The sequence below is a fragment of the Peromyscus maniculatus genome, chromosome X (assembly GCF_049852395.1).
Source record: "Peromyscus maniculatus bairdii isolate BWxNUB_F1_BW_parent chromosome X, HU_Pman_BW_mat_3.1, whole genome shotgun sequence".
Classification (NCBI taxonomy): domain Eukaryota; kingdom Metazoa; phylum Chordata; class Mammalia; order Rodentia; family Cricetidae; genus Peromyscus; species Peromyscus maniculatus.
Genome location: NC_134875.1, coordinates 57036203 through 57048182, shown reverse-complemented (window position 1 = coordinate 57048182; position 11980 = coordinate 57036203). Strand labels below are relative to the sequence as shown.

At 40.0% G+C, this 11980-nt stretch overlaps 1 protein-coding gene and 1 non-coding gene across 2 annotated transcripts; both read right to left on the bottom strand.

Annotated features, from left to right (window-relative positions):
- Positions 1–4261: 4261 nt before the first annotated feature.
- LOC143270814 (melanoma antigen preferentially expressed in tumors-like) lies at positions 4262–7041 on the bottom strand. Its single transcript, XM_076561940.1, has 3 exons — positions 6752–7041; positions 5721–6302; positions 4262–4842 (listed from the first exon to the last, which is right to left on the bottom strand). The coding sequence occupies exons 1-3, from the start codon at positions 7039–7041 to the stop codon at positions 4329–4331; spliced, it is 1386 nt and encodes a 461-aa protein (XP_076418055.1). The 3' UTR covers positions 4262–4328.
- Positions 7042–11702: 4661 nt separating this feature from the next.
- On the bottom strand, positions 11703–11775 carry Trnak-cuu (transfer RNA lysine (anticodon CUU)). The gene has a single exon. It is a non-coding gene; the product is annotated as a tRNA-Lys (tRNA).
- Between the last annotated feature and the right edge of the window lie 205 nt (positions 11776–11980).

Genomic DNA, 11980 nt, shown 5'->3' with positions numbered 1-11980 from the left:
GGCAAGGTGGCTCCTACTATCTGTTTTTTGTATGACCAGACTGTCCACAACTGCAAAACTTATTTGAAGGAGAAAAGCAAAGGAGTCCCCTATTCTTACTGCAAAATTCATGATGCCATTCCTCCTGCTAAGGGACAGGTAATTGGGAGAGAATGGAATGGCCCTAAATTTTATAAGACATCCACAGGATATTCCCTAGTGGTTTGGGACCCGTGGGACTTGCAATGGACTAGTCCAGTAGAAGGAGCCATGTACATGACCCAAATGGCCACATGGCCTAGCTCCAGACTTTACATTTGGTGCTCTTATGTACAAGTACAGTCTACAGTCCATCATAATATCCTTATACAAGAAAAAATATTAATGACACAACTATCATCCCCCTCCTCTCCATTTTCTTGGCATTCCCTCCTCTGAGAAGGCCTTATGTTTGCCAATGTTACTGGCATTGGGAATCTCTCATTGTGTTTCCTATGTGCAGCCTTGGGATGTCCTCCCCTGATAGCAGTACCCCTGCTGCAGGTCCTTAGCTGTACCACCACTGATAATCCCCATGGCTTCCGCCCCATCCCTGAAGTACCCTTGTTTCTTGACCCAGGCCGCTCCAAGTTTGACTTTTGCTTTTCCAGCGTTTCCCTTCCCTCTTGCAGTCAGACCGTATTCCCGTCATCCTTTTGCCCTCCCTGGGTTTTTCTTTCAGTACAATGGCACTCTATCAAAAAATTTGACCATCCCTATCCCACAGGACATGCTCTGCCTACCCATCACTCTGCTCTCACAACTTATACTCAGGACCCCTGCAGAGTTCTTGGGATGGGATGCCTCCCCCACCTCCCACCCCTGCCCAAGCAAAAAAGAGCTCTTCTTGGCCCTTGTGGCCGGAACTTCCCTTGCCACCTCCCTGGTCTCTGCAGGCTTGGTAGGAGAAGCCCTGGGTGATTCCCTCATGACAACAGCTCACCTATCTGAACAACTTCAGGTAGCAATTGAGGCTTCTGCAGCATCCTTGTCCTCCCTCCAGAGGCAGTTAACCTCCCTGGAACAGGTTGCCCTACAAAACTGACGGGCCTTGGACCTGCTGACAGCAGAAAAGGGTGGGACATGCCTTTTTCTGAGGGAAGAATGTTGTTATTATATTAATGAGTCTGGAATGGTAAAAACCCAGATAAATAAGCTACATAAACTTAGCCTAGAGCTACATAAGCAGCAACTGTCTGCCGCCGCAGATAACTGGTGGAGATCATCCACGTTCTCCCTTTTGATGCCTCTCGAAGGACCATTAGTCAGCCTTTTGTTATTTATAACTTTGAGTCCCTTTATAATTGGCAGGCTAATCCAGTTCATCAAAAAAAAAAATACACTCCCTGGCATCAAAACCTATACAGGTTCATTATCATCAGCTCGAAATGCTGGATCGAGGATGTGATCCCTATGATATTTCTCAGTCCTCTTCTCCTTAGGAGCAGCATAAAGTCCAAACCTATGCTTATTGGCATCAGCCAGTATGGACACCGCTGGGAGCAAGGCCAAGTACTGCAGGGGAAGGCTGATTTAATAGCTTTGGTTCAGATTCCCTGAGAGACAAACCTGACTTGCATTGAGGTTGGTATCTAGAGGCAACAAAATGCCTAAGCCCTCTCCTCCCCAAAAGGTACCCTTCTCAAGCCCTCAGCGGCTCTAGGAGGAGTCAGGTCAATGTCTCCCCCAGCCGATTAAGGTCCACCACTATTCAGGTGGGCACACTTCCTCACATAATAAAATAAAGGGAGGAGATGCCAAGAACAATTGTAAGAGCCATGCCATATTGCCTGCCCAAGTTAAGTTTCTGTTCTCCAGTATTGACCCACTTACCAGAAAACTGTGACATGCCTGCACAAGTCCTGAGTTATTATAAAATAACTTAACATTTCCTTATCTTTCTGCTACACTGACCATTAGTAACAACGTTTTAGCAACCCAACACTACCCTGATCTTTTCCCAAAGAAAGCTTCCTGGTCTGCTTGCTATAACACTTGCCTGAGCAAAATAAAAATTTGCAGCTTGATGAGAATACCTGTCTTACTGTCAATTCTTTGTGTTTCTTGTCCCTTTCATTCGCCATTCCCCCTTCTAGAATCTCCACTGAAGATTCCACTGGTCAGGAAAAATATTGATCCAATTGCATCTTTCCCAGTATTCTGCCACTGTAACACACTGGTCAGACTGTACTTCTGAGAGCACGAGATCCCAGCTTATCCAGAGACTATATAGTAAGAGCCATATGGAAAAAATGAAGAGAAAGTTCAAAGAAACAGGTAGATCTAATTTTAGTATTTTATTTAACACGAAGTGCCAAAAACTCTTTTGACTTGGAAACAATGTAAGTAAATCACTCATTACACTGGCATATTAGTAGGTCTTTGAAATTTTGTGCATTATTATTATCATGGTACCAGCATTATGGAAAATATGAACAAATTTGAAATGTATCACAAAAGAAATATGACACGTTAATATCAGTATATTTTAACATGCTTTTTCTTACTAACTTGGAAATACAAGGTTACCACAAAAAATTAATAAAAAACAAATGTTAACTGTTTTGTCAGTATTCTTATTATAATAATGCGTGTAAAATATAGTTTGATACATTTACCAGTATCACTAGTAAAAACAAAATTCAATTACAGTTATCTGTAGTCAGACTAAAACCAAGTATGACCTCACTTTAAAAAGAAAACAATATAAATTTCTAAGCTATTGCTTTTACTAATTTACTTCAGTAAGAAAACATTATGTGAAAATGATTACTTACAGTCTACTCTTTTTGTTAGTCAGTGAAATGTTGTCATTTTGGCATTTCAACATGTGGAAGGAACAAATCCTAATCTTATATCTTTACCATGTCTTTGTGATGCAGTATACTGTTTCAAGAAATACAATTGTTTATGTATTATTTTAACAATACAAGTAAGATGTTTTTATGTGTCCATGTTCATGTGTAGGAGGAGGTGTGTGCACTTGCTTCTCTCTCTCTCTCTCTCTCTCTCTCTCTCTCTCTCTCTCTCTCTCTCTCTCTCTCTGTGTGTGTGTGTGTGTGTGTGTTCATGCACATGCTCACGTGCATGCCAAAATTCAGTATCTGGCATTTTCTTCTACACATATTTTCTGAGGCAGGATCTCTCACTGAACCTCGAATCACTAATTTGCTAGAATGTCCGGCCACATGATCCCAAGGCTCTTCCTTCCTCCACCTTTTCACACCGGGGTGACAAGTGTGCACTTGGATGCTCAGCTTTTTACACTAACGCTAGGTTCGGATCTGAGCACAGGTGGGCTTGTGTGGTAAGCAACTGGACAACTGAAGCATTCCTTAGCCCTGTGCAAATTATCAACTATAGACTTTACACACACATCATTTCTAAGTATGTCTAGGATATGCAAATTGAATTTATAATTATGTTATGTTCTGGAGAATAAAATAAGTTGGACTCAGTACTCACCCATGGATAGTATGTATCATAACAAATGGGGCACAGCTAATGGAAAAGAATCAAAATATATATATATATATAGGGAATGATTTATACAGTTCAGGAAATGACAGGATTAACAGAATTGGGAGTAGAGTAAGAGAACTAAAGGAAGTAGGGGGAATATTATGTGAAGGACCCTAAATCCCACCTAAAAATTCATGTGACAAAGGCTGGAGAGCCAGCTGAGGACTTCATGGGAAATAGTGGAAACTTTAGCGCAGACCTACATCAAGAAGTAGGAAATTATCTTTATGTTCTTGAAGGTTCTATTGAAACCTCAGAGCCTCTGCTGTCTTTCTTTCCTGGCCCCACTATTAAATCCTGATGGATTCCCAAAAGCAACCAAAACCAGCCTAAAGTAACTTAGAGGATGAAAATATTGTCTTCAAGAACCTCCAACCCTTCCACAAATACAGGCAGGAAAGGCTGTCATTGTTCTGATTTGTGTGATGTACCAACAAGTGAACCAAGCAGTGTGGACAGAGATAGAGCAAACTAGGACTTGATCATCCTGTACTATACACAATACACATCACTGTGGTCAGTAAAATGAAATATATCAATAGTAGACCAGTGATACACAGGAAATCTCGAGGTCCTCCATCTTTTCTAAAATACTCTGTGTAAGAATCAGTTACATACCTGTATTCCCTAAGTGTAATTTTCTATAATATATATATATATATATATATATATATATATATATATATATATAGAGAGAGAGAGAGAGAGAGTGTTGGGGGGGGGTCCAGAAAATAACATTTAGTACTTAAATAGTACATATCGGTAGAAACTGTGTTGGACTGTGAAATTTATTCTAAGTAAGTGATCCAGTTCATGTCAGGCCTCTCTGCAAGTGCTAACATCACCTTCAACTGTAGTTGTACAATAGCAAGCTTCCTTCGGTCTAAACTGCCCTGAAAAGGCCACAGTTCATAGCAATGTACAGGGATGGGATAAATCACATATTTTAGATTCTTCAAGGGTGTTAAATTATTCATGATAGTCACAAGCATAGGCATTGTGATGGGATTAGAAGCAAAGCACAGGACACGGAGTTGAGTACAACGAATCAGGGCAGGAATAAGGACAGAGATTGCAGTATCATTTATAAGGCAATGATTCATCTCTAGATGCCGAAGAGTACCAGAGAGATTTACCAGAAGAGTTTGAAAAGGCTCAAAATCATCCCAATACATTGGGTTGTTGCTAAGATTCAGCAGCTTTAGGCGGGAGACCTGAGGGCTCTGGGCCAGAAATCTGAAGTCTCTGTGCAAAAGATCACAGAATGTCAGATACAAGAAATTCAGACCAGGTGGCAGGACTCTGTAGGGAGAAAACAACAAAAAACTTGTGAAGAATGAAGATTGAATAAGGAAAAATATACCTTTATATCTAGAATAAACTACTTTTCACATGCATTATAATTGGGTATTAATGTGTTAATGTGTGCTTTAATTCACTTAATAGTTTTGTGACTCTGAGAATTTTTTTTTTAGACAGGATCTTACTATGTAGTCCTGGCTGTCCTGGAACTCACTATGGAGATTACACTGGCCTTGAACTCACAGAATATGCCTGTCTTTGGTTCCTAAGTGCTGAGATTAAAATCCTGTGCCACCACATCTGGCTGAAAGTTTTGTTTTCAACACTGAGATACAATTTCTTTTAATCTTAAGAATGTGTACAGGACATTATATGGTTTTAAGAAATATTAAGAGAAAAAACTGAAAGCTCTTGATACTTACAACATTATCCATTGTATATTTCAGTTCACCTTTTTAGTGGGGAGGTATCAGAAAGAACAGGCAACTGAAAACTCCCTTTGGTAAGTCCCTACATACCAACCTCTACTTTCATGGCCTATGCCTTGGACATTACATATCAGTAAAGTGATCTGACAGTGTGAACTATGGGCATCTATGATCAGGTGCATCAAGGCTACAGCAAAAAGTCTTCCCCCATCTCAATCCCTGTTCCTCTTCATATCTAGAAGGCTAGTGTTTTTCACCTTTTATTTCTGCACTTGTCTGTACATTGCTGGATGTTTAATTTTTGTAATTCTTTCTCTAGTTTCAAATTCCCAAAAGTGACAAAGTGGAAAGCATTAAAGCTTTTCAGGAGTTTAGGAATACCCAACAATGTTTTCTTTCCTGTCTCAACAGGCTCTCTAGGAAACCCAGGGCCCTGGCCCAAACTCTTACCTGAGCACTCTGTCCAGATGACCTGTGAGACAGAATGAAGACAAGCTGACTTCCTTAAGGGTGTTCATACGTTGCAAGTGACCGAGGAAATTTTTAAAGACTTTCCCACCCAGAGATCTAAAAGTGACTTTAGACAGACTGAGGCTCTCTAGGTGGTCCATCTGAGACAGGACATTGGTGATATAACTCAGCGAACCCATATCGATTGACAACTGACCAACACAGTTGAGATCAAGGAAATTCAGGGTGCATTTGCTGTCACACAGTTTATCAACTTGCAAATCTCGACAGCATATGTGCAAAGACCCTGAACTCTCCCTAATTTTACTTGTAAGCAAAACTAAAAATTCCTTTTCCACTAAGGAGCCATCTAGGGAAAGATCCACTAGTAACTCTACAGGCCTGGGGAACTGAACCATGGACTCTGTATTTACAAAACGATGCTGCCCTTCTATTTTCAGGATAGAGCTGTCAGAATAAGCACAAGAATGAGAACAGAAAGGTTCCTTGATGCTGTCTTCATGGCATGTGGTCCTACAGTCGTTGTCTTGCCTTAAATCTAGGATCCTCAGTTTAGGTCTCCTGTAGGGGTAGACGAGATAGAATAGTTGAGAAATAGCCAAAGATAATGATACCGAATAGAATCAACAATGACATCTTAGACCTAATTCTTTTATCCATAGCTGACACTCCTTGTCCTAATTATCAACAAATCTTTCTAATGAAAATTCAGCCTCCCCCCCCAATCCTTTATACACCTTAGATCCCCTCCAGTCTTAAAGCTCCTGTCTTTCTCTTATGTAACACCTGTTACATAAACCCATCAACAGAACTCTCAGTAACAGATTTCAAAATGAACACTGAATACAATCAGTAACAGATTTCATAATTAACATTAAATACAGTCAGTCTTTAATGTGTTACCAAGTTTGCGGGCAACAGTCTCACACATTTACTTGTTACTCCTGGGAGAGTAGCAGGCTGTGGTATAACCTCCTCTGTCTTTCCATGTTTCTATTATACAGTCTTACCTAGAAACAGAGTTCTTTGAAGGACACACTGGAAGATTCTCAATCATGGCTTTCAGGAGTTCATGTTGAGGCTCCTGTACAGTTAATGACCCAATATGGAGACAGTAATAGGGCCACACTTTCACCATCTCAAGCAATGTATTCTTATGCCCACCCTCAAAGGCAGCAATGAACAGTGGAACAAAAAAGACTCTTGGCATATCCTCCAGAGCTTGGATTGCTACAGACTCATTTCTCAGCAGACTCTGTATAGCGAGAGACAACAGTGTCTTTGGGTTCTTTGCATCCATCTTTGTGAACCTGAATCAGAAGGAGAAATACTTAGAAGTTCTGGGAAATAATACACAGTCTCTTCTTTGCAACCAGCGCCAGCAAAGTAGAAATTTAAAGAATAAATGAACCAGATAGCCAAAACTAGATACATCTACTATAGACACAGATTAGAAAGTGACTTGTGAGTGTATAAAGGTGTGTGTGTGTGTGTGTGTGTGTGTGTGTGTGTGTGTGTGTATTACTATTCCCCTTCCCTTGTGTATAAAGTATGTATATGATAAAAAAAACATTAGAAATGGGCAGTAAGCCAGGAGGGCAGTTGTGGTACATGCCTTTATTCCCAGCAGGGGCAGGTGGATCTCTGTGAGTTCAAGGTCAACATGTTCTACACAGCAAGTTCCAAGTTAGGCTCCAAAGCTACACAAAGAAACCTTGTCACCAAAATCATGCCCCCCCCAAAAAAAAGAAGTCATTATTAAGTGAAAAGAAAACAATTTTGGTCACTTAGCTACATGACTCCAGTATTTTCCCTCCATAATATATAAGCTATGATGAAGAAAAAGATAAATCTACAAAACAGTGGTACAACAGAAAATATTACAACACCAAATTCATTGTGATTAAAAGAAAAAGAATGACATTCCAGCCCTTGCTTTGTCTCACCCTTGTCACTGTATTTGTGGCAGACGAAGACACCAAAATGGCCCAAGACAGACACGAAGGAAGATGGTTAACAAAACTTAAAGTTGACCTTAAGCATATTCGGAAAATCTAGTAATGAAGTAAGCCTAAAGATGAAAAAGAAAACATAAAATCAAAAGAATGCAGTACAGTTTATGGCAAAGACTTCAAAACCGTTCCATTCAAAGCTGTATGTTGTCTCACATCTGGAAAGTAAGAGATAGTCATCTGATAATGGAATACTGACTTCTGGGGTCTGGGATCTGTGCCAGGGTTGTGGTGGCAAAGCACAGTTGTATACGATTCATGTAAGCTAGAGGTTGGTATGGACACATAACAATGAGTCTCATCAAGATGTGTTATGAATATGTGTTATAATCAATGAATATCTAAGGCATATCCAATAAGTGATATGGAGGTTAGTTTAAAACTGCAATCTTAAAAGACACAGACTGTGGGAAGAATATATTGTTATGGTTAGGAGAAACATTCAAGAAAATTTGTTGATGGTGGAAAAAGAAACAAAATGAGGGGGATTAAGAATCTTGTAACACATGAAAGAGTCAGAAAGCTCCTAAGTTTTTCTTCTACTTCAGGAACAACAATAAACCCTCTAAAAGACCTACACAACACTGATAAACAGGAAATAACATGATTACATTAGATAGCTTCTAAAACAATATGAATAAGCCAAATATAGAAAACTTCCAAGCAAAAACATTAAAACCATAAGAAAATAAAATTAATGTTACTCATTACCTACCTAATACAGTACGTTGCTACAGTATCTCACACAAATTATGGCATTGTCTTTGGATAAATGACTTGATGACTAAGATAAAATTATCACCATTAAGAACAAAGAAGTGGTACTTATTCTTGAGGCTTCCAGGTTCTCAGGAACACTGTTCATGCAGTCCTAAAAGCCTGTCCCAGATTCTTAAAATGATGGTATTCTGTTGTATAGCTCAAGGTGTAAGAGAGTTTAAGTACATCCTATTTGGGAAGAACTTTCTTTTGCGTGAAGAAAACCTCAAACAGTCTTGAAAGAAATGGACTGGGAAGTCTCATGAAACAAAGCAGCTGATTTCACATATTGTTACAAATGTTAGTGAAATGTATTCAAGAAGTTGCTGTTTGTGTTCTATTACAAGGTCACCATGTTCCATTCCTAGGAATATCTTTGAATGTTCCAGTATTTTGGTTCAATATTCAGTTGTGGATGTGCCTCATATGACTAAATGACTCCAGATTCCATTGTAAGGGTTGTGGAGCAATGCTATTTAAATTTGACTTTTCCCTGACAAACTCAACATTTAAAAAAAAGTTCTCCCTTAGTTGATGTATAAATTTAATTCAAAAATATCTACATTTTACTGAGTTATACAGCCTGATGGTAAAGCTCATATGTGAAAGAATACACAAGAATAGCTATGAAGAGAGAAGGAAGACACTTGAGAAGGGACTCCTGACACCATACCAAGAAAATGAAAACTTTCTAGAGAATTTCTGCAATTATAGTGTCTTATTACTTCAATAAGAACAGACAAATAGCTGAATGAAATAGGTTAGAAATCTTAGAAATAGAAGCCAACATGGTTGGACATCAGTGTTTAATGAAGGGCTGAAAAGATTGGGTGGCAGATAAGAGCACTGACTGATCTTCCAGAGGGCATGGATTCAATTCCCAGTCCTGAAAACCATCCATAACACATTTCAGTTCCAGGGGATCTGATGCCCTCTTCTGGCTACTATGGGCACTGTACAAACGTGCTACACAGATATATAGGTAGGCAAAAAACACATACACATAAATCATAATTAAAATAAATAAAAAAAACAAAGGTGACATGGAGAAGCCACTAAAGGAAAGACAGACATGCAAGGTACAGAGTGAGATACGATTTAAAACAAAACAAACTTAAAGTAGATTCATAAAACACGCCATGTATAGAGTAACTAAAAATTGATTTAAAGATTTAAAGAAAAAACTTAAAGTAGATGCATGATTTATGCCATGTATAGAGTAACTAAAAATTGAGTTAAAACTTTAAGCAAAGAGTGAAATCACACAGCTTCTTGAAGAAAATATGACAGGTTTTCTTTAAGCTTAATGTAGGGAAGAGATTTCTAAATGTCACTCAAATGCTATAGGTAATGAAGGGAAGCAATAAGTGATCTGACCAAATGAAAATCAAAGAATTTAAAAATATCAAATACAAGCATTTCAAAAGAGAACTTACAGTCTAAAATGATGTAGTAGTAAAACATTCCAGACAAGTGGAAACTCTGCTTCCTATATAAAGAACTCAAAAACTGAGGAACAAAGGACCAAAAAGGTATGAAAATGAATAAAAGATATGAACTAACAGTTCACACAAAAGTGTCATGAAGAGACCAAACAAATAATAAATGTCTCCCAGCACTCGGGTTGCAGAGGCAGGCGGATCTCTGTGAGTTCGAGGCCAGCCTGGGCTACCAAGTGAGTCCCAGGAAAGGCACAAAGCTACACATAGAAACCCTGTCTCGAAAAACCAAAATAAATAAATAAATAAATAAATAAATAAATAAATAAATAAATAAATAACCAAATTTAATGACAATTAAATGTAGTATATTAAAATAATACTGATTTATAGCTTAGTCTCTGGTAACATATAGGCAAAATTACAAAGTGATTTTGTTCTATTATTAGTGAAATGGTGAGGAATAAAGTGTAACATGTCTCTGACAAAAAAGATGGACACCCCTACCCTAAACATCAGCCCAAGATTCTCACAAACATTAATTCAATCTGGGAAATTTGGGACTGTGACTCTGCTGTTGGCTCTAGTCCACATAAAAGGAAAAATATTTTTTTCTTCAGTGTCTGAGGGATATCCAGTCAGGTGCACTCTGGAGAGAGGCTAACTCCTTGAGACAAAAATACTCTTGGAAATAAGAAAACAAGGAGCAACTGCAAAATGAGAAGGACTAGAGAGAGTCTGCCAGACCAGCTTTGTAGGAGACACCTGTCGAAGGCAGTGATGGGCAGGGTGAATGACAGGCATGGACACACTATAAAATGTAGGCAGTAGATCCTCTGGTAATGAAGGGCCCGCTGCTCTGAGGTCCTATCACTTGTGTGTTCATGAGCAGTCACCACCACCTGGTGATGACTGAGGACATTGGTGATCCCATGATTGAGGTTGGGGACCAGTTCTACATCTGCAGCCACTTACCTTCTGTGTGGTTCAATGCTGGTGAAATGGAGAATTCCGAGTTGCAGGTCCACGAAGGCCTCAGGGTGCAGCAGCCTCCTCCCTCTCACGGATGGTCTACTGTTGAGGGAGAAATGAATGCACTAAGACCAAAATTCCAGCAAAAATCTCAGTGCTCTATTTCCTTCTCCTGTCTGTTCTCTTCATTTACTTTATTCATTTATTGTTATTTCTACTTTTACAATAGAACATTTTAATTAATTATTGAAATTTTCATACATGCATGCAATGTATTCTATTAGTATTCAACCCCAGTCCTGCCCATATACCTTCCCAGATCCATTTCCACCTTTAAACTCCTCCCAACTATATGTGCTCTTTCTCACAGCCATTGAGCACAATTGCTGTGGGAATGTCTGTATGTCAAATTGCTCTGATTGGTCAATAAATAAAACACTGATTGGCCAGTGGCCAGGCAGGAAGTAGGTGGGACAAGGAGAGAGGAGAATTCTGGGAAGCGGAAGGCTGAGACAGAGAGACACCGCCAGCCACCGCCATGACCAACAGCATGTGAAGACGCCGGTAAGCCACCAGCCACGTGGCAAGGTATAGATGTATGGAAATGGATTAATTTAAGCTATAAGAACAGTTAGCAAGAAGCCTGCCACGGCCATACAGTTTGTAAGCAATATAAGTCTCTGTGTTTACTTGGTTGGGTCTGAGCAGCTGTGGAACTGGCGTGTGACAGAGATTTGTCCTAACTGTGGGCAAGGCAGGAAAACTCTAGCTACAAATGGCGCCCAACGTGGGGCTCGAACCCACGACCCTGAGATTAAGAGTCTCATGCTCTACCGACTGAGCTAGCCGGGCTGCAGAGGCGCGCGCCCGCCTTCCCGCCGCGTCGCCCGAACCCAGCCCAGCGCCTGCCGCCTCCTCACAGCCCGCCAGGCCCGCGCCTCCCTTCGAGACAGGGTTTCTCTGTGTAGTTTTGGTGCCTGTCCTGGATCTCTCTCTGTAGCCCAGGCTGGCCTCGAACTCACAGAGATCCTCCTGCCTCTGCCTCCCGAGTGCTGGG

Bases quoted from the DNA above. Each gene is read 5' to 3' on its own strand.
- LOC143270814 (XM_076561940.1), bottom strand. From the start codon at position 7,041: ATGGATGCAAAGAACCCAAAGACACTGTTGTCTCTCGCTATACAGAGT. The intron at 6,303-6,751 runs GTAAGACTGTAT...CTACCCCTACAG, and splicing joins TCAAAGAACTCTGTTTCTAG to GAGACCTAAACTGAGGATCC. The intron at 4,843-5,720 runs GTAAGAGTTTGG...TTCTCCCTACAG, and splicing joins CATCTGGACAGAGTGCTCAG to AGTCCTGCCACCTGGTCTGA.